The following is a 23,762-nucleotide window of genomic DNA, read 5'->3' as shown; positions in this document are numbered from 1 at the left end:
AAGGATTTGATCTGTGTACTCTCATCCTCCTTGTTGTACGCACTGATGATCAGTGATGACGAAGAGTTCAATCAACTAAGTCTTGCTGTTATTCCACTGTCACACAGGTATGTACATTTGTTAAATTATTTTATTTATATTTAAACAGCGGGTTAAACAGTGATTTTATATTTTAGGTAAGGTATTTTTTGAGGTATGTTATCAGAATAAAGATATTATTATGTTCCTTTTAGATGGAAGTTCGGAAATAAAACAGCCGATCGCGATCGCATCCAAAACATTGCATTTCAAAATTCAACTTAGTTTTAGAATGTTCAAAATAGGCAACCTTTGCTGTAAAAATACAGTTGACCTCGGCAGTTGACTCATCAAAATAACTATCATCCTAACTATTAATATGAACATCAACATGATCAACAGAATATTGCAACGGAGGTCCATGAAAACTGAGACTAGTATGAAAATCAGTTCTACATGATATCGATTTTGATGCATAAACCATGCATAAACGGAAAGAGAATATTTCGAGCGAGTTAAGGCTGGTTCAAAGTGAATATTCGAAGGCGAATATTCGGCTTCGAATACGTTTTGGGCGTCAAAATATATGCGGCTTCGAATATAAAACTATGAACCGGAGAAAGATATATTTCTACAATTCACAGCGTTGCCCGACTGTTAACAAGTATTGCCCGTTGAGCAAGTTAAGCAAAATTTAGAGAATTTCTTTAACGACGTTAATAAAATCATAATAGGTAAACTCCATTTAACTATTGTCATGATTAATTGTCTGTATAAATGGGTCTAAATAGGAGCAGTGGCGTAACCAGTGGGGGCCGGGGGTGCAAGCTGCCCCCCGGACACAAAAAACCTGGAAGAAGAGTCAAAAATTGGGAAGGGGAAAAGAGAAAAAGAGGGAAGAAAAAAGAGGGAAAGAGAAAGGGGAAAGAAGAGAAAAAGGGGAAGGGAGAAGAGAAAAAAAGGGAAAGAAAGAGGGAAGAGAAAGGGGAAAGAAGAAAAGAAAAAAGAGGAAAGAAAAGGGGGAAGGGAGAAGAGAAAAGGGGAAGGGACTCAAGGGAGAAGAGAAAAGGGAAAGAAAGAGAGAAGAAGATCTACAGGCCTACTACTTTCATTGTGAAATTTGAACTCTGAAACACTGATATTTTCTAATATGCCAAAAACCAGGGGTTTCATGGCGCTCAGCCCCCTTGACCCCGCCTGGGCTTTGCCCCTGGACCCCACCGACTCCACCCGTTTAACGCTTCGTGGCAAGCGAGCTTTCTCTCGAACATAAATACTAAAACTTTTGATCAGAAATTTGGACATTTTTCAATCTTGCCCCCCGGAAGGTCAGGTCTGGTTACGCCCCTGAGAGTCAAAAAGATTTGCTTTTCAGGGCATTTACGACCTGCCTGTAACCGGCGCGGAGGTTGACACATACCTTCTTGTAGGTTTCAACTGCAAAGCAAATCAAGAAATGAATGAGGCCGGCAATAGATAAATAAATAAATAAAAAATAAATAAATAAGTCAATAAACAAGTCAATAAATAAATAAATAAATAAACAAATAAATAAATAAATAAATAAATAAATAAATAAATAAATAAATAAATAAAAATATAATAAGATATGATTGAAGCGACGACAAATATGACAGCCCTCACAAGTGTTAGATATGAGACCACCAACGGTGACCCACCAAATATATATCTGTCGAGTTCAACAAAATTCAACTCCCACAAATATATTTCCAGTAAATACTTTTTCATTGGCTGATATCCACTTGAGATCGGTATCATCAAAGTAGTATTGCTCTCATTTCATGATTCATTGAGCAATCAATTTTGGCATTCGACCGAAATACGCGTCAAAAGATAAAAAGTCTCGTTCCGAACTTGTGTAGGCTTACATTGCTAGGGCCTAAGTGTGTTTTAATGCCCGATTCACAAATTATAGAAATAAACAAGATTTTTTTAAAGAACACGCAATGATAGGGTACCAACGCTCGTGGTTTTGGTTGTTCTGCATAGTTTATGAAGATATTCATTGCAAAGCGCTATATATCCATTCCTACATGTTACTTATTTTGCCCTCTTAATTATTAATTATAATTATGAATTTGACTGAACGCATTGCATCTTTATTCCGCCCAAAATAACATCGTTTATAGGTGCCCAAAAACGTCAAGAATTCCGCTAGTGCGGAAAAGATGACAAAAATGGGTGAACCTCCGTGGCAAACGCATTTTTATATCAATAACCAATGATTTACCACCCCAGACCCTCACACATCCTCTGTCAGGGGCAGATGCATATACCTAGAACTGGGGCCAAACATTATTTATGTAAAACCGGGGTCAGAGGATGATTTAAGGAAGCCCCATCATGCACTGCAAACGTGTTATCTCTAGAGTTTCAACTGCCACTTTACTTTTCAAATTGAATTCTGTGCAAAAGATGTTGTTTAAGAATATTGTGCGTGTGTCATTATTACTTGGTCGATTTCAGAACAAAAGTGATGTATGCATAAAGGATAATTCACACCTTCTGTAGGTAACATAAAATGTGAAATCGGCTAGCATTTTGAATGCGTTTTTATTGTAAATATATCAGTCCAAATTCAAATTTAACCATGCCCTTCAATGCAATGTGCGAGCAGTGGTGTCATGTTCACTCACACAGCTGTGCTAACCGCAAGTCAACACAGTGGCGTGGTGGGAAGTGCTTAAATCATCCTCTGAACCGGGGTGGAGGCATAAATCTGAATTTGGAGTTAGACTTTTTCCTACATCAGTCGATTTAAATAGAGCTACGTTAATATGGAAACATTCACTTGTACATTTAGGTTATGTTTGTAAGCCTAAATATCATAATTTTGCATAAAACATTACTTTATACCATCACTACAGCATTGGAATGCTACTGCCAGGCATTTTCCTTTTCCTGGACGTCTTAATAGTCCCTTACTTTCATATCATATAAAAAGCTTGTACCGCACTAATAAGGGGCACACCACTAAATCAATGCGCCATTTGTGTAACCCTAATGAGTTCCGGTAAAATACAGAAACTATTTGAGGCATTTTGGGCTGGTCTTTAGACTTATTAATCAGAAAGAGTGGCGAATTATAGCTTAAATAAAAGTGGAAAGCCTATACATAAATTCGTCGCATTTTTACCAAAAAAAGTCGCATTTTTATAATTATTCAGAAAATAGGTCCGCGAATTAAAAAATGGCAGAATCGGGTTTGCAGTCTTGAGAGCATGTCAAAATCATTGGGGATTTTTGAAATCATCGTTCGTCGAACGATATTCAGGTGACCTCGAGCCTTTCATATAAATCAATAGTATCTCGCTATCAGTTGAGCGATATTTAATCCGATCCAACTCATATTTTATTCGTTGCCGTATATATTTTGACGTCACAAAAAGTATTCGAAGCCGAATATTCGCCTTCGAATATGCACTATGAACCGACCCTTATCCCCAACTATGCATAATGATGAGACCTTCACCCTTCACTTTCTATTGAAACTCACTGGGCCATGCTTTTGCAAATAAAACCGCAAAGTAGTTTTATTGTTACGATTGTAAAAAGTGGAATTTAGTTCCATTCAACCAGAGAAGATGAGAAGAAACTTCTCATCTTTTCTAATTCAACTCGGTAAAGCCTCGTTGAATGGAATACTAGCATGCTAGGTAGTCCATATTTCACCTTTTGATAATATTCTTACCGGCACTCATTAACATTCAATATTTGTATACTAGTTATATTGCAAAGATAAGTTGACAAATTCTTTAAAGGTTTCTTTTAGCTTATAATAGTTGGATTTAGCATCGTCATGATTAATTAATAGCAATTTTATATTCAAGTTTATTGTTTTGATTCAGAAATTCAAATGTTTATGATTAATTATTATCATAATATTCTAAATTACTTGACTTGAACGATTAGTTAACGTTGATGATTGATACTATTGTCGTATTTAATGATATCAGTTGGAAGTAGTTCTACTTAATTAATTTAGTTTCATGATCATGATTATAAGTTAAACTGCGATTTATGAAAAACCCACATAATCAGGCTTTTAGGCCGTATGCAGACTCCGAGTAATAGACGTATAATACAGGGTGAGTCAAAAAAACTGCAATAGAGCAAATAGTCGATATTTATGTAAGAACCAAGTCGAACTTTCCCGATATTGAAATATTCTATAAATGCCACACTCAATGGCCACCTTCTATAAAAATATGAAGTGAATCGCGAATACCGTTTAATTTTTATGAGTCCTTTTGCTGCGATACCCAATTTCGTTATTTGTCCACGAGGTACCATGTATTTTGAATGACAGCACACATTGCACGGTAAAGGCACCAGATCTGAAACTGACTTTAACTTTAATAAGGTTGGTTTTTGTGTTATTTTAATTTCTTTTTTCTGTTCAAACAAACCTTCTAACATTTCTTTGAGTCCTTCATACCTCACTCGACTCTAACTCCAGTTTTTTTAAAATCACAATATGTCCAACTTCCTGGATATTTTGTAATTCACGCCACTTCAACTTGTGCGCATTTCATTTTGACATTTGAAAAACCCGCCTACAAATGTGTATGTTTTTGATAGAGAATAAACATCTTTAAAGTAAAGGTAAAATGAAAATAACAACAAATAATGTTTCTTCTCCTTAAATAAGACCAAGTGCAATAACACTTTGGGTGCTCTATTTTATTTCAATGCCAGTGAGGTTAAGAAAATGGCAGTTGTTCCAAATCTACCTTACACAGAGTGGGCTGACATTCAAATTTTAGATGTCTCTTGGACAAACATTAAAATTGGGTACCGCTATAAAATGTGTCATAAAAACAAAACGGTAAATGCTAATACCTTTATTTTTTCACACAAGGTCACTGATGGACATACTATGTATAAAATGTTTTAAAACCAAAAAGGTTCAACTCGGTTCTTATATAAAAATTGATTGAATTCTCTATTGCACTTTTTTTGACTCACCCTGTATTTGATGTAACATATCTTAATCTAGTCCCATTCTATTTACAGTAATGTTTAAGTTTTAATGAATGTTTGATGACGTAAAATCGATAAAATGTTACGTATAATATCTGGTAGAAAAGATGAAATAGGCAAGTTGCATCAAATATTTTACGTCTAATAAAAAGTCTGCATACGGCCTATACAACCAGCAGAAATAATCGATATTTCTATTGTGGCATGCAAAGCCATCCATCCATGGGTATATTAAGGGGTTATAATACCCTGGATTTTCCGGGGGATTTTCATCAGTACCCCTCTTCTTGTATCCTAGTAACTCAGATGTGTGTTTCATAACAAACCATAATTTATTCTATTCAACATGTTCAAGTAGAGTACATGAATAGAATACATTAAATCCTTTGTTATACTATCTATAGAAATGCACTCAATTTGCAGACTCCAGTCTACCTCCCATATTTAAATTTGAATATTTTTAGCTCCAAAGCTAGTAATTTGGCCCAACTTTAGTTCACAGACCCCCACAAAAATGTTGTAATTTCAGTGCATGAGCCCCCATTTTGCCCCAAAATCAGATCTTAGTTCCCGGCTTAAATCCTAACTCTATTCCTAATCTATCTTACCCCTTATGGTAACCCTAACCATATAACCTAACCTGATGGGGGGGGGGGGCTCATTTTGCATGGATAATGCTTTCTTAATTAAAAATCATCTTTGCATCACCTTTTGCATTCTTTTTGATTTTGTTCAGAAAAGTGTACTTAATGTTGTCCAAAATGAATGAGTGTTTCGCATTCAATGAAATACATATGTTTTAAATGTCTGACACCGTAGAATTTTCTTTCAAATAAAAGAAAGTAGAGAAATTATTACAGCTAAAAATGAAATTTTAAAGCTCAGCCGATAGCTGTATAGGCAAGCCCACGGGCTACCTCATTTTTTAAATCCAAGATGGCGGCTAAAAGTCTTAGAATGTTATGGAACTATTTTATTTTACTTCAAATTATATACAGATATCGGCATATATGAATATATGCCTACTTTGCAGATTTGGAGCAGATCCATTGATACCGTGGGGAATGATGGTGAGTAAGTCAGTATAACCAGCCTTTATTTATAGTTTATATTTAAAATTTCGTATCACTGTTGGGAGTGTAATTGTACAAAATAATCGACGCGTACTGAGATGTTGGTGCGTCTAACACACGAGCCCCGCAGGGGGAATGCATTAGATGCATCAACATCTCATACAAGTGCATTATGTGTCTCGTACAAACAGCCTACCTCTGGAATCCAAACCACGATCCGCTCTATGTTTTACAATATTTACAATAATTATTTATGAGTACATTACTAAAAAAATGCGTTAACGTTCATAAGATACCGCGTTATCGGAGCATTGCAGAAGTAAGGAGCAACATTGCTGAAGCCGGGGCTTTTGAATAAAGATATTAACGTTGGTGTGTGGGGGAGGGGTGTGTGTGTGGTGGGGGGGGGTAGGGGGGTGTGTGTGGCGTTGGGGATTAGGGGTATGTGTTACGATACTTTAACCGATTTCGTTAATTTACCTTTTGCTTAGGGAGCGATCGTTATTTATGCCAGGGGGGGAATGGGTAAATTTAGGGGAACACAAAATTTTTTGTGGTCTTGAGGGGGAACCTGAAATTTTAGTTGAACCAGGAGGGGGATTGTTAAATTTTAAATGGAGAAAATTGGGAAAACAAGGGGAATGCGAAAATTTTGAGCGGACGCGAGGGGGGAACGCGAAATTTTTTGTCAATATTTTTGCCAAAACACCCATTCCCCCCCCTGCCGTAAATAACGATCGGTCCCTTATTTTAATTGTTTTCTGTAGGAATTAAATCGGCAGTTTTGCTTGGGATTTTTCGTTGCCACTTGTTTGCTACTTGGACTCTATTCTTATACCAACAATCTTTTCCTGCGAGAACTTGCGATTCCCAGACTCATAAAATCTGAGGAGGAAGATGATCTCACAATGGAGGTTTCACTGTTAACAGAGAAGCCCATGTATGCTGCTGACAGCCAAATATGGATTCGGATGCAGCAATATTTCCCCGAAGTAAGTTTTAAAACGTTCAAGACTGATAATTGGAACTTGTACTAAATAAACACGGGCAAGATTGTACATGCAGGAAGACTACACACTTGCGTCCGCTCCCCCTCTAGTTACGGGTCTAGTTTATAGGCCTATGTTGGAAGAAGAGCGAAGTGTTTCGAAGAGTTTTTTGTATATAGGCCCAACCATGATAACATAAACATTGCCCAAAACACTTTGTCTCCACCACAAGATACGCAGGTCATTATTACAAACACGAACATTGTTATCAGTATCATATTGAACATGTTGAAGAAAATTTGTTCTTTCAAAATGAGTACGATTTTAGAAACGATTGCTCAACTTAGCGGCTTCCTTAATACAAAAGCTTTACAATCATAAGAAAATTTTCTATACGCTCATTAACTGTAAGCTTGTGAAGTTGTTGCAGTAACGGTGAGGTATGATCGTTGCCAAGGCGTAATTATTCCGCGCCTTGATGATTAACCCTATCAATTTTGTTTATATTCTAAGGTTATTGGTAGATTGAAGCGTGATTTCTTACCCGAATACAAGAATCCATGTTTCTTGGAAGGCAACAGAACACGATGTTTACCTTACTTCTACCTGGGCGGTGCCCCTAAGTGTGGGACAACAGATCTGTGGTTCAATTTACTTCGACATCCTAGAGTATTTAAAAACATCGTGAAAGAACCTCATTTCTTGAAGAATATTCCTAAAACATGTGAGTTGCAGCTGAAAATCAACAAAAATATTGTAAATCGTTTGCTGTGTGACGCCCTTCGTATTAAATACCGTGCCCACCATAATATCTGCCCATAAAAAGAATCTTTATACTTAAAATAAAGTGGGCAGAATCAAGTGCAATTTTGAGAGCATGTCAAAAACAGTGAGGGCGCTGTTTACGGGCTCGTTCATAGACTAGATTGGGTAATATTTAAGAGATTTTTTTCAATCAGTTACCATGGTTACCAAGTCTACCTCCAGCTGATCACCCTTTTAACGCATTATAAGCGCAATATAAATCTTAACCATTCAAGGCATTTGTCGTTACAAGTCCTTCGATTGTGTCTAAAATCAGGTACAAATGGGGGCGTGTAAATTTGCATTTACATTTTGGTATACTGTGCATACTCTGGATATTGCATTTAAGCTTAAAACTCCGAGTTAATTAATTTGTGCACAATTGATAGATTTTCACAACTGATCAACTTTTCAGTCACCGTACTCCCTCTGTTTGTTAGCTTCCCAAGTGGGATTTTTACTTTCGCGATTAATAAACTGGTAGATTCTAAAATCAGAATTGTTCAGTATTGAAGTGCTAATATAAGCCTACGTATACTTTACATTTACTGTCAGTAATATAATTATATAAACGTTTTCATAACAATTTTATACTAGTATTTTGATGTAATAAATATCAGTATAATTTCGAGTTCAACTGAATGCTTTCATCATGATTAATAACATGTTTTATTTATCAAAAATCGACTATGGCATAGTCTAGGTAAAATCGTGAATATATGAAAATAATGATAACGGGTATGCTTTTTTGTAGACCCAATAATCGTGTTCTTTGTTGCTTTCAGACAGCGGAACGGAGAAATACCTCAATCATTTTGATACGTTTGCAAAGTGGGTAAGCGGAGATCCATATGGGGCAGCAAAATCCGTCGTTGGTAAGTGTTTATAGGTGTGAAACAGCGTAACGAAAGTCAATTCAGACGTCTTTGATCAATAAATACACAAGTAGATAACTGAATCTTAACCATCTAACACAAAATGTTTTGTATAAAACGTTTAATGACGTGTTATATAGACGGTATAGAACGTATGAAATTCAGAAAATATTTTTGAAAACTTGCTGCAAAACATTCTAACAAAATTGAATAAAGACTTGACAAAATATTTTGCAAAAATATTTGCGAAAAATATTGTAAAATTGACATCATTTTTAGAATACTGTAGTGTTTCTTAATATAAAGTCTGCACAAAAAGTAACTCAGTTGTTATAAATACGCCTATAGATTCAGAACAAATAATTGTTTTCACAATATTTCAACATAATAATAGGCATATCACCTCAAAAATAATCGCAACAAAAACACGTTATTTAATGTTCCTACATTATTGAGCTTTATTAAAGCATCAAAAATCAAAAAACAGAATTGAAATCGGTCAATGCATTGTTATGTAGTGTCAATTTAAAGATGTTCGTAGATGGAATGAAATCCTGCCACAAATGGCTGTAATGACAAAATTGGCACATTTCGAGATTTTGAAGGTTTATTTGGACGCTTGCTTGAAAAAGCAGCGTTAACTTAAATATCACATGTTAAATGCCTATCTTTCCTGACTTCGTTACAGAAAACAAAATTTAAAAATCTATTATTGAATAATTATAATAAATTAACCAAATATACTATTTTAGCAATTTCGGCCAATCTGCAGACAAATTTAATCTCAAAAAAGTTCAGCTAATTAATATGCAAAATTGATGCCAATAGAATACCGTACATGATATAAAGGTGCGATTTTTTTTGCACACATATGTATACAAAGTTCTTTCAATTGATAACAAAAAATTCACAAAAAGTAATTAATTATGCAAATTAGGTAATTACAGCTAATTATGTATTTATGATATTATTATGCAAGTTAGGCATGAGTAATTTTGGGTTTTTTTTTCAATATTTAATGAACGTCTGTTCATTCATCATAAATTTTTTAAGTATGATCCTGTTATGAGGTTGAATAAATGAACTGCAGTTAATTATTTAAAAACAATACAAAAAAATAAAAAGTTTGACATTTTGACGGTGTCTGGAACATAATTTTCATTTTTACAGTAAACATGGTATGTGTCACCATTACTCAAAGCCAAGTCCGAAAAGTAAAAATAAAAATTCAGTTGCAATGAGACTTTAAATTAACATTTTGTCATCTGGATTAACATGGGAGGACAATCGGTAAAATGAACAGCTATTCTACTGTACGACCCTGATTTGGTAAAACGATCTAACTTGAAATTTGGACATTTTGAGATAAATCCATATCATGGGTAATGTGAGGCGCTCTTTCCATTGGTGACATCCTAAAATCACCACCATGCCACCAAATAATGAGATTTTTATATTTTCTAAGACATTAGATCTGTTTAATAATTTATTTTATTCAAAAAGAAAAACGTCAAGTGTTCAAACTTTAAAGCTCTTTTTCTCAAAACAGCGATCTTAATTTCAAGTAAGATCATTTTACCAAATCAGGGCCGTGTACCGCGTATACAAAAATAGTATGGCCTTGGACACACACAATGGCTTAGAGCTATTGTGGTTTGAAAAATTACTCCCTAAAAATATCATTGATTAATGTTTTGCTTCAACTAGTTTTAGGGAAGTGCTTCATTTGTTGTCGATGGAAATAATTTACATGCTAAGAAAGATTAGTATTTCAGCTAAATGGTGGTAGGTCCCTTTACTTCAATAGGCCTATATTTACTGATTTATGAGCGATCTTCAAAAATCCATAAAAACAGGCAGTAGCACTTAAACAAAACAATTTTTAATTTTTGAGGACCCGATGTTAGCCTCGGAAAGGCTTCACACACCATATATTAAAAATGTAAACAATTTGGATAAATGAAGCATATGAGGAAATTCTTTTATCGACATGGATGTTTTCTAAAATTGGCCTAATTTAAAGCGCGCCCTTTTCAATTCACTGTTATGCTTGCATGCACAGTGTAGCAGAATTATTGTGCAGCCACTGTGACATATTATTTACGCACATTTTGATACCCCATTTGTCCAATTTTGTTTGTTCACTATTGACAATACAGCAGTGTTTTGAAAGAAAAATACCCCCAATTTAAAAGTTGCAGCTATTTGTGTTGATTTGAAGTAAGCGCGAAGATAATGGCGGGCTTTACGTGTTACAGTGCTGGCATTATAACCATTGATCGCTGTAAACTGCAACTTTTAAATTCGGGTATTTTTCTGTAAAAGCACTACTTTGTTGTTAATATTGAACGACATTTGTGACTGGACGCGGCGAATCAGCCGTAAAGTCGGCCCCGGTAAATTTTGTTTTATTTCGTGTTTACAAATTATATACCATAAGCTTTAAAATGGTATATCATTTGACTTCAAACGATATCCAAAAGCGGGGTTGTGATTTGTTGAACTCTGTTCCTTCGACAAAATTCTATTTTTTATCGGTTCTACATGTGTCTCTTTTTCTACATTTCTGGTAATAAATATCCAACAGTCATAATTGGCGGTCATTTCAAATCATCCCCAAGTCAACGAGGTTCAGAAATATCCTCTCATTGTTCATTGTTGATTATACATACCTAGACAAAATACAATGCTTTGTTATCTACCACTTGAACAGGATTTAGCCAAAGCAAACAAAGACAAGAACTATTCTATAGAAATAGGTAGAAGCTTATTATCCTCTTCAGCAGTAGTATTATTGATTGATTTAAAACAGCGTTTTATAAGATATTTGTCGCAACGAATTGATACACCTATGAATACGACCTTCACATACATTTTACACTTTAACTCAGAATACAATTTGCCGAGTTTACGGCTGATTCGCCGCGTCCACTCACATTTGACAAATGCGGTATCAAAATGCGTGTAAATAAATCATCCTTATTTTGATGTTAAAATATTGTGAACACATTTATTAGTTCTGACGCTACAGGCGTATTTATAACAGCTGAGTTACTTTTTGTGCAGACTTTAAATGGTTTTACAAATGTTTTCATGACCTTTACATTGCGCGACAATAAAATGTTATTAAAAAGTTTTGAACGAAACCAAAACGCATTCATAACACGTTTATAAGTTTTAAAACATTTTTACGTTTGCTGGGTATAATAATGATTTGATTAAATCATAGCATTTTTTTAGGTTTTGATCCCTGTATATACAAATATTTGACATTTGTCCTTTTTGCTAATAGCTCTAGAAATGATTCAAATTATACTTTTTTCTGAATCCTTAGGGATTGGAGTGGGTGTCAACAAGATATGAATTTTTTTTTTAATTTGACCCTTATATAAAGTTTGATGACCCTTTCCTCATATTTCGCATGGGGGTTTTCCAGACGGTAGTATAATGCTGAGACTTAATAGATATGTATTAATATGAAATTATATTGCAATTTAAAAACATATTTTTACAGCTAATGTTGCCAGCAAAAATGATTTCAATTTTGACATCTTGAAACGAAAACTAAACCTACCCAAACAGTTCCACAAATTTCACATGGTGAACAATAAATTTAAATGGATAATTCTTTCAAGTAATCATTTTTCAGGTGACGGTTCAGCATCAACGCTTTGGGCAAACTATGATATCGTCAAGAAGGCTGGTATTCAAACTGAAGGTGAAATTCCATTTGTTTTTGCTGACGTTATTCATGCAATACATCCGAAGGCAAAAGTCATCTTCATTTTAAGAGATCCGACAAATAGGTAGGTGTTAGTAGACCTCCCAGCTTTTAATAAATATCATTAGATTTATAAAGTTTACTTCGAGTACTTTTAAATGTCAAAAAAATTAGCTTTCAGTGTTCCTATCACTGATCATGCCTATTGGTGAAAGCGATAGGCTATGTGAAATTGAGTGTGAAGCGTATGGATAGTGTGATTGGTATATCAAACAGTTAATCAAAGCGCAAACTGGCACCATCAGTGTTAGCTTGCATTCTGGCAATGTGATGAACAGGTTAATATATTTCGCAGCCTGTACATGCTGGCAATGTGATGAACAGGGTAATGTTTCGTAGCTTGTACATTCTGGCAATGTGATGAACAGGGTAATATTTCATAGCTTGTACATTCTGGTAATGTGATGAACAGGGTAATATTTCGTAGCTTGTACATTCTGGTAATGTGATGAACATAGTAATATTTCGTAGCTTGTACATTCTGGTAATGTGATGAACAGGGTAATATTTCGTAGCTTGTGGTACATTCTGGCGATGTAATGAACAGGGTAATATTTCGTAGCTTGCGGTACATTCTGGCAATGTGATGAACAGGGTAATATTTCGTAGCTTGTACATTCTGGCAATGTGATGAACAGGGTAATATTTCGTGGGAAATGTGATTATTCTTGCCAAAACAAAAAGATATTTAGTAGAAAGAACATTGTGATGGTAGGAAAACGATTCCTTTATTCACAGGTTTTTAATTTTTTCAAATCAACGAAATGTATGTCAAGAAATGTTTTGTACTAGGGGGTAGTTATATTTTGTGAACCCTTTATTTCGTAGCTTGTGGTACATTCTGGGCTTTCTGGCAATGTGATGAACAGCGCAATATTTTGTAGCTTGTGGTACATTCTGGCAACGTGATGAACAGCGTAATATTTCGTAGCTTGTGGTACATTCTGGGCTTTCTGGCAACGTAATGAACAGGGTAATATTCGTAGCTTGCGGTACATTCTGGCAGTGTGATGAACAGCGTAATATTTCGTAGCTTGTGGTACATTCTGGCAACGTAATGAACAGGGTAATATTCGTAGCTTGCGGTACATTCTGGCAGTGTGATGAACAGCGTAATATTTCGTAGCTTGTGGTACATTCTGGCAATATGATGAACAGGGTAATATTTCGTAGCTTGCGGTACATTCTGGCAGTGTGATGAACAGCGTAATATTTCGTAGCTTGTGGTACATGCTGGCAATGTGATGAACAGGGTAATATTTCGTAGCTTGCGGTACATTCTGGCAATGTGATGAACAGGGTAATGTTTCGTAGCTTGTGGTACATGCTGGCAACGTAATGAACAGGGTAATATTCGTAGCTTGCGGTACATTCTGGCAGTGTGATGAACAGCGTAATATTTCGTAGCTTGTGGTACATGCTGGCAACGTAATGAACAGGGTAATATTCGTAGCTTGCGGTACATTCTGGCAATGTGATGAACAGGGTAATGTTTCGTAGCTTGTGGTACATGCTGGCAACGTAATGAACAGGGTAATATTCGTAGCTTGCGGTACATTCTGGCAGTGTGATGAACAGCGTAATATTTCGTAGCTTGTGGTACATGCTGGCAATGTGATGAACAGGGTAATATTTCGTAGCTTGTGGTACATTCTGGCAATGTGATGAACAGAGCAATGTTTCGTAGCTTGTGGTACATGCTGGCAATATGATGAACAGGGTAATGTTTCGTAGCTTGTAGTATATTCAGGCAATATGATGAACAGGGTAATAGTTCGTAGCTTGTGATACATTCTGGCAATGTGATGAACAGCGTAATATTTCGTAGCTTGTGGTACATTCTGGCAGTGTGATGAACAGCGTAATATTTCGTAGCTTGTGGTACATTCTAACAATGTGATGAACAGGGCAATGTTTCGTAGCTTGTGGTACATGCTGGCAATATGATGAACAGGGTAATAGTTCGTAGCTTGTGATACATTCTGGCAGTGTGATAAACAGCGTAATATTTCGTAGCTTGTGGTACATTCTGGCAATGTAATGAACAGCGTAATATTTCGTAGCTTGTGGTATATTCTGGCAATGTGATGAACATGGTAATATTTCGTAGCTTGCGATACATTCTGGCAATGTGATGAACATGGTAATATTTCGTAGCTTGTGATACATGCTGGCAATATGATGAACAGGGTAATATTTCGTAGCTTGTGATACATTCTGGCAATGTGATGAACGGGTAATATTTCGTAGCTTGTGGTACATTCTGGCAATGTGATGAACAGGGTTATATTTCGTAGCTTGTGATACATGCTGGCAATATGATGAACAGTGTAATATTTCGTAGCTTGTGATACATGCTGGCAATATGATGAACATGGTAATTTTTCGTAGCTTGTGGAGCATTCAGGCAATGTGATGAACAGGGTATTATTTCGTAGCTTGTGATACATGCTGGCAATATGATGAACAGGGTAATTTTTCGTAGCTTGTGGAGCATTCTGGCAATGTGATGAACAGCGTAATATTTCGTAGCTTGTGATACATTCTGGCAATGTGATGAACAGGGTTATATTTCGTAGCTTGTGGTATATTCTGGCAATGTGATGAACAGGGTAATATTTCGTAGCTTGTGGAGCATTCAGGCAATGTGATGAACAGCGTAATATTTCGTAGCTTGTGGTACATTCTGGCAATGTGATGAACATGGTAATATTTCGTAGCTTGTGGTACATTCTGGCAATGTGATGAACATGGTAATATTTCGTAGCTTGTGGTACATTCTGGCAATGTGATGAACATGGTAATATTTCGTTTGGATTAAAGTACCATTTGTCATCCACATTCCATACCTCAACATTTCGCTTTCTTCCAGAGAATTGTAACAACAAGAGGAATACATAGTGTGTCTTTGACAACAAGCATTCTGTTGGAGCCGTATTGACTGTCTCACATGCATTAGACCTTTAACCCAGAAGCTTTCCTCTTTTGGAAAACTGAGCCTTCTGATGATCCCCAAAGCCTCCTCCTGGAGGAGCATAAAGAGCATAAAAAGAATGATGTTTTCAATCATATCATAAAAACCAAGCAAGATCCGCAGTATTTTCATTGCGAATTACGCATTGCATCCATTCTTGCGGAAGAGGAATAAAACTGTGTTCTACAATCTTTCTCATGGGTCTTGTTCTCGTTTCCTCTTGTTTGCGCTTTAATTGGCTGTTGATGTATCAAACATATCTTCCCGCTTCCGTACTAAATTTCACGTAGCTTATCACATTCAGCACGAACACCATGGCACAATCATTGAAGTGATATAGTAGCTTGAAGTCAGTACCCTGAATTAGGGCATGGCCGTCAATCAAGTCATATCAGGTACAGACGATGTCTTAGTAGTCACAATGTGTAATTTTGCCCCATTACACTTTATAGTTTGCACATAACTATTTATTATTTTTTATCAAGTACATGGTAGGCCTATATGTTGAGAAACCTGTAACAAAAAACAAATAACAACTAAATTTAAAATGATTTGTGTCTAGTTTAATCCCTTGACATTTACAGCAAATAACATGTGATATTATAATGTCTACCAACACAGATGAACTTTCATGCTAACATGTGAATTCCTTTTTTGCAGAACAATATCGGATTATTTTCTTTTTTCAAGAGATAAATCACCAACACACTTTCATGCAAAAGTTGTCCAAAAAATTGAATGGTTTGAACAGTGTCTCCGGTCACGATCATTAAAGTCATGTGCTAATGTACTCGGTAGTAGAGATATTCCGGTAAGTTATATTCAATCAAGCTTTAAATATACATTTTGTGTAATGATCAAGTTGCAAAAAATATAATAACATTGGCAGTTGGAACCCTAACACTAAACAAACCCCAGAGTTACGGTGGCACGGTGATCTTAGACCTCCACTCATAATCAATGTCAACATGTTGTGGATTTCAACCCTATTGCCTCTCCTCACACAAGTGTACAAATGGGTACCGGCTTAGCTTTATTCAATGCCGGGAAGTTAACAGATTCACTGTGGAGGAGATGTAGCCCCCAGCAACATTATACTGGCCGCTTCGTAAGAGATATTGGCACTCCGGCCTGTGAACACACAGGTCGCCCTCTTTGCCTTTACAGAATTGTCTTCGTTACGTGGATGGTGTGTTAGAAGTTATAAGCAAACACAGCGTACAGCAGCTGACTGACAACATCAATCAGGTTGACAAGTCTGGCTCATCAAGTTTACGTTTGAGCAAGAAACGCAAGGATCTCTACCTTTTTTGGACACATTGATTGTAAAGAAATAGGACGGTACAGTTAAGCTTTTGGTCTATGGCAAACCAACGCACACCGACCAATACCTTAATTACCAGTCCCGTCACCCTCTGCATCAAAAACTTGGAAGTGATACGATCCCTCTACTACTGAAAGGACACCATAGTGACAGAAGAGGAGGATAAAATAGAAAAAAAGTCCAGAAAGCCCTTCAATCATGTGGTTATCCCAATTGGACTTTTGAAAAAGTGAAAGATCTAATGCAAAGTGGTAAACTAAAGAAAGCGACAAACAAGACAGAGGAAAACACCAAGAGCAAGGGTATGGTTGTTCTAACATATCTTAAAGGTGTCACTGAAATAGTTTCCAGACTGATGAAGAACTATAATATTTCCACAGCAATGAGACCGCATAACACCCTCGAAAACAACTGGTTCATCAAATACATAAGCGCGATCCTCTCAACACCACTCAGGCGATGTACAAGATCCCGTGCATGAACTGCAACTTATCGTACATCGGAGAAACAGGAAGGAAATTCGGGACGCACTTGGAAGAACACAAAAGCGAAGCAGAGAAGGTCAGCAGCATAGTGGTCACTAGATAAGGATGCAAGGAATCGTTAACAACCACTCACAAGTCGGGGGCTTACAATAATGAACAGAGGTGAAGGACAATATCAATTATCTTACATTTTCGATGAGTTTCTGCAACAGGGATCAAGAAAATCCCAAAACGGAAAATCAACTGGCAACTCTAAAATCCACGCTGGAAATCCCTCTAGCGTTTATTGCCAGTAGCTGCAGTCACTCCTCATCAAATGTTGACAAAGGCAACAGTGTTTGCTGAAACAAACACAAGTAAGTGGAATTTCTGGATCAGATACAAGGAACATTATTTACTGAGTTAAATTTTTGCTCATTAAATAGGCTACGATTATTCAAATATTTTTCCACCTCATCACTGTCACAATCTTACAACAACAATCTTGCGATACCCATTATGCAATACTCTGAATTAATAATTTAATGTTCAATTTCAATTTCGCAGAGACTTGGCATAAGTGTTTATATTGCTCATATACGAGAATGGCTGAGGGTGTTTCCAAAGGATCAGGTTCTCATTTTGAGAACCGAAGACTGGCATTATCACGAAGATACAAACCTCTTGCAAGACGTTTTTAAATTCCTTGATATAGGTAATGAATAATATATATTATATATATATAAAGTAATCAATAGATGGATAATTTTGTTCTTCGTATTTTGATACCTCATTTGACACGATGCGACTACCGGCTATTCTAACGGCCTCAATATAGCGTGAGCGATCAACATATAATTAGCGTGTTTCAAGAGAAAAGTTATGCTATTTTTTATTCAAATTGGCAAAACTTATATTAAGTCGGATTGTGGCCGAATGAGGTATCAAAATACGCAGAATTCATTTAGAAAATTAGGCTTCATGTCTTTAACATATTGCTTTTATTTTAAGTGTTCGGATACTTTGGAGTGCGCGACATTCTTTAAAAGCTGATGAATATGACAGGCCCAGCCGGGTTTCCCGTGCGTTGACCAATCACAGCGCATAATCTGATGTTTACGTTTAAATGCCATCTCCTGCATGCGTTGGTGAAATTATGATAGGGTAGAGAGGGCATGGAGCTTGAAGAACAAAGATGGCAATCTTGTTTAAAAACTGATCTGTAATTTCTTGTTTATTTGACAATAGAATAAAAGACATATGATGATAATCGGGCCTATTTATTTAGTTATACAATCGCAAAACCTTGCTTGGAATATCTTCAACAACATTACGTGACCTCAAGTGTAGAAACGTGTAGTTTGCAACATCTCTGGTGATTGGTTCTCACGCTACGGTCGGAGATATTTCTAATAGTTCTTTGTTTGTTTTTGTTTCCATTGCAGAAGCTCTACCTGAAAGCAATCTACAACCGATTAAAAAGAAAGAAACACTCAATGAAATTAAAAGTAAACAAATAACTCAAAGACAATCTAACAAACATGGCGACATCCTTCCCAAAACAAGGAAATTGCTGGATGAATTTTATGCACCTTACAACAAGCAACTTGCTACATTTTTGAAGGATAAAAGATTCTTGTGGAATACCTAGCAAGTATAAAACATCTCAATACGAGACGATTAACATCCATCAGGAGGACATTTGTTGGGACAGTTGAGCCACAAATTTTCCTGAAACTAACTCTGGTTACAACAAACAATAAATATAATATATTTTGATGAATGGACAGTGCTATGTGATCTAGAGTTTCTATTAGAAAAGAACGTCATTTGTTCATGTTTAAAATGTACGTTGCATTTCAATCATTTCTTTATATTTTTCTAGAATATGATATATATTTTGCACCTGTCAAGTAAAGCAGTATACAGACTTTTTATTGTACGTACAATATTGTATGTACAATATGTACGTTATTTAATCTATTGCCATTCTATTTCCAGTAATGTTTAAGTTCTAACGAATGTTTGATGACGTAAAATCGATAATCTATTTCTGCTAGATATTGTATGTAACATATTATCGATTGTTCGTCATCAAACATTCGTTAGAACTAAAACATTACTGGAAATAGAATGGCAATAGATTAAATAACGTACATATTGTACATACAATATTGTACGTACAATACTCGGAGTCTGAAGCTAGCTTAACACTGGGATGTGATGTCGATGTTTGCGGAGCAGCAACGAAAACTACATACACGTCTTCGGTTCACCTCCAGATTGGTGACGTCATCGGTGACGTCAGTGTTTTTGTTTGATAGTAACGTCCATGCTTTTGCGCCGCGAGCGTGCCGACTAACCCGTGAACTACGGACCACAAAAAGTTATATTCTGATTAGTACTAAACAGAACTAAACATTCTGAGCGGTGTAACACTAGACATGTTCGAGGGTAACATCGTAATCCTGTGGCAATAACTGACTATCTATGAAGCTATGGGGAAAAGACCAAACGAGGTCATATGGTTAAATTTGCCACCACCGGAGGGCGGGAATGAAATTTGCTCAGAAAATTTGAAAAATATCTCAAATTATTTGTCTTGTTGCAAATAAACAGAAAAAAAAAGTTTTAACCATCTATGGTGCTTTCTTATCAACAATAATTATCAAGGTCAAATATGCTATTCACGCATATTCATAGAAGTTGCTAATAAAGAATAGAATACCTAAAGGGTATTATTCTTGAATAATTATCTTTCAATAGAAAAATGTCTAGCAAAGCATAATAGCGACACCCTAGGAAGAAGTGGAAATGATCTTCTCTGATCATGCTGATACATGTACACAAAATTAATAAAAGGAGGATTAATGATAAATCAGTTGTGTAGTATAAATTATCCAAACTATGTAACACAAACAAGCACCAATTATGCTCGATACAACTTGAACTAAAGATAAAACACCTCGCGGATGAAAGAAGCCACCTGAAAACAGCTCGAGACCTGAAGAAGACATCGGATACAAGATACTGATGCACATAAAATACCCCTCCATGTGGTGACGATGTTGTGGGTGTCGGTACCCATTTATACACCTGGGTAGAGAGGAGTAATTGAGGTAAACATGGTAAAGCACCTTGCTCAAGGGCCCCAGACACATGGCTCGAACCCACAATATCACGATCATGAGGTATGTGCTCTGCCACTGTATAGACTGGTTCTATTTTGGAAATATTATCTGCTTATTTAAGGATCAAGCGGCAAGTTCGCGGAAAAGCTGACAACCAATTATTTTGCTTAATTCGGGTATGCTGAATTCAAACATTTTGTCTGCTAAGCTATATTGGAACCCCGTGACCCTAAAAAAGACCCCTAAACTCCCTACATGATCATACAGGGGGTAAAAATTAAAAATGCTCCAAATTCACTGAAAAACATGCCAAACTATTTATCTGGATCTAAGGATCACAAAAATGAAAAATGTAACATATTTGCACGTAGGACATATAAACTCCGCAACAAAAGTTTGGAACGTTTTTTCAAGCATCTGTATCAAGTTATTTGTGACATATTCATATCGTGTTGCATATCAATGGATAGCTACACTACTCCGCTTTACAATGACACCCCATTTGAAACAATAACATATTTCACGGCTAAGTACACGCCTTGTGAATGTAGTGGGGTCTCAAAAGGAATTTGCCAAATTGACCATTATTCTGTGCAGCAAGCTGCAATCCCATATCTTCACAATCTGGGACCTAATGCAATCCTCCAAGATGACACCGCTCCCACATAGCCACGGTAGTCAACGACTACCTACAGAATATGGGAGTAGAGTCAAAATGACCTGCCATCAGGCCAGACCCGGGGGCCAGACCTCAACCCAATTGTGGGACCAGTTTGATCGTGCTGTGCGTGCCAGAGAAGCCCATAATATGCAACCGCGTTGAATGATCTGCGACGAATCCTTGTTGAAGAATGGAATGCCATCCCATAGTAACCAGGTCGGTGAGCAGTATGAGAAGAAGATGCCTGACTATTGTGGATGCTTATGGTTTTTCCACCCGCTATTGAGGTTAGTGGCTAGCGTTGTTTGAGCACAGAATAATGGTCAATTTGGCAAATTCTGTTTGAGACCCTACTACATTCACAAAGGGTGTACTCAGCCGTGAAAAATGTTATTGCTTCAAATTGGGTGTCATTGTAAAGGGGAGTATTGTAGCTATCCATTGATATGCAACACGATATGAATATGTCACAAATAATTGGAGATACAGATGCTTGAAAAAACTTTCCAAACTTCTGTTGAGGAGTTTAGTTACCAAGTTATGAGGCTCAACAGGCCCGAAGTCAATTTGCATGTTATACAGGGATGAAAAATTAAAAGTTCCTCCGATTTTCGTAAAAATGGGCGTAAACTGTTCAAGTTCAACATGTTCAAGGGATTCAGGAAAAGAATAGTTTTTACTATATGCGATGTCAAGTTTAGAAGATAGATAATAAATAAATACAAATTCCATTGAATTCTAAAGAATCCTACATATCTTTTGACTCTTTGCTGTGTAACTTTAAAAATAAATTGAGTAGAAATTTCATTCCTGTTGTAGATGTTACATGTCACATGCATTTCCAACACTGGTAAATAACAATGTCACAGCACAACTCTAAAATATAAAAAAATGGCAAAAATCATATTTTTTTACTATTTTGGCCATTTTTTGACCTAAAAATGTAATTTTTGCATGGGGAAAAAATATATATTTTATTGATTTAAATATGCCATTATGTCAACCTACAACCCTGGACAAAAGGGTTGGAATGAAATTAGTACTGTTTTACAAATAAGCCCCCGTTCCCCCCGATCAATGTTGAATCCTGACATTTCGTTCATGTGCGCTCAGTAGTACCCAACATTGATTGGTGGGGCAGGGGGAGGTATTGGGGGTGAGGGTAATGTTTAGACTTGACACTCAAGAAAGTGCCATTTCATCACTCTAGAAATAACGAAAATATGGCCATTACAAGGTGCACATTCTATTTTTCATTCCAACCTATTTTGTCTTGCATTGTATTTGAAAAGTTGAAAAAAAATCATCTAATTTTGGTTTTTTGGCCATAAAATGAAAAGTAAATAAGATATGGACCTGCAATTTGGAGGCTGAGCAGCTCTTATCATTATCCTTTATCACAAAAATTAACAATAGCTAACCTGTCATATGTAGGGACTGGTCACTAAAATTCCTAATATCCTATTTTTGGCCCTGTTTAGAAACACAATTGACCACTTTAAATGCCAAAAATTTAAGTCTGCAAACTTGTAAAACATTATTTAGATCAACAAAAATCTGAAATCTACTCTGTAAAAATAAATGCTAAGGAAAATATAAAATATCTGGATCAAAATAAAAAAACCGACCATGTGGGATTCGAACCCTTGCGGTTAAATCTACCCGTTTAACTGGTACGCGCTCTACCAATGGAGCTATTTAATGTTACTCGATTTGTTTGCGATAATTTATACCATATCAATGTATGAGTTTTACGGTATGCAGACACGATAAAGATTTTAATACTACGTCTCTATACTGTTTACAGGCTTGCATACCGTGCATTTTTCTATTTATGTCAAGTTTTGGAGTCTAATTTGTGAAGAACGGGTCTGAATACCGTGGTTCTCTATTCAATAAGCCAATTATTATTGCATAAAACAAGTGGATTAGTTTAAAACGCATTTTATTCATTTATAAAGAATCTACAGTACAAGAGTACACGTAGAATTACAACACCTCAATAGCTCAGTCGATAAGGCGACTGACAGTTAACGGAAGGGCCTGGGTTCAATTCCCGGCATTTGTTTTAAATATAAATTTGTTTTGTTTTAATTTGCTTTTGCCTATGAATAAAACTAAATTAAATGCTTCGTTTTTGTACTGAACATTTGATTTTAATTTTCCTTTCTACAGACTTACAATAAGAACAATATAGCTATAAATCTGTAAAATATACAACACATGTTAACTATCTACTGAAGACGAAATAATGATTTTCTATGTATTTTGTATATTTTTTAACTTCAAAAACATTTATTTCATTTTTTCATGTTCTGTTTCTAAGATTATACTTTCATGAAATGCATTTATAATATTTCATTTACATGTAAAGGGTAAAATTAACATTTCTTGGACGTACAACACTTATGATGCAATATATGACGTTATATGAGCTACTTTAGTTGAATTGCATGAACTTCAAATTAAAGGCTGCATGTACATAAATTGACCGCTCCCTTACACTAGTGACACTAAAACAATTTTGGTTTTGGCATTGAGGAAAAGACAATTAATTTTTTTATTTTGATGTAAATTTTCATGCAAATCGGACTAAGAATAAAAAACTATAGCTATAAAACATGTGTCATTATGTAATTTCGGGTAGCCTTAGAGACAACCCTG

The 23,762-nt window shown here is 35.9% G+C and overlaps 1 protein-coding gene across 2 annotated transcripts; it reads left to right on the top strand.

The window, feature by feature from the left end:
- Window positions 1–19,217, top strand: LOC140152469 (carbohydrate sulfotransferase 15-like). 2 transcript variants are annotated; one of them, XM_072174789.1, is made up of 9 exons: window positions 1–107; window positions 6,021–6,092; window positions 6,863–7,087; window positions 7,598–7,808; window positions 8,674–8,763; window positions 12,413–12,569; window positions 16,179–16,329; window positions 17,874–18,021; window positions 18,752–19,217. In XM_072174789.1, the coding sequence occupies exons 2-9, from the start codon at window positions 6,033–6,035 to the stop codon at window positions 18,955–18,957; spliced, it is 1,248 nt and encodes a 415-aa protein (XP_072030890.1). In that variant the 5' UTR covers window positions 1–107; window positions 6,021–6,032; the 3' UTR covers window positions 18,958–19,217. The 2 variants fall into 2 exon arrangements, with proteins under 2 accessions (XP_072030890.1, XP_072030891.1); XM_072174790.1 differs by lacking the exon at window positions 1–107 and having other exon boundaries at window positions 6,035–6,096.
- Window positions 19,218–23,762: the final 4,545 nt, after the last annotated feature.

The sequence above is a fragment of the Amphiura filiformis genome, chromosome 5 (assembly GCF_039555335.1).
Source record: "Amphiura filiformis chromosome 5, Afil_fr2py, whole genome shotgun sequence".
Taxonomy (NCBI): Eukaryota; Metazoa; Echinodermata; class Ophiuroidea; order Amphilepidida; family Amphiuridae; genus Amphiura; species Amphiura filiformis.
The sequence above is the reverse complement of the archived record's forward strand: the minus strand, read 5'-3'. Positions and strand labels throughout refer to the sequence as shown.

What these genes read in the sequence shown, in the direction of transcription:
- LOC140152469 (XM_072174789.1), top strand. Translation starts at nt 6,033, where the DNA reads ATGAATATATGCCTACTTTGCAGATTTGGAGCAGATCCATTGATACCG. An exon ending in GAAGAATATTCCTAAAACAT is followed by an intron (nt 7,809 to 8,673) that starts GTGAGTTGCAGC and finishes TGTTGCTTTCAG; the next exon opens with ACAGCGGAACGGAGAAATAC. An exon ending in TCGGTAGTAGAGATATTCCG is followed by an intron (nt 16,330 to 17,873) that starts GTAAGTTATATT and finishes TCAATTTCGCAG; the next exon opens with AGACTTGGCATAAGTGTTTA.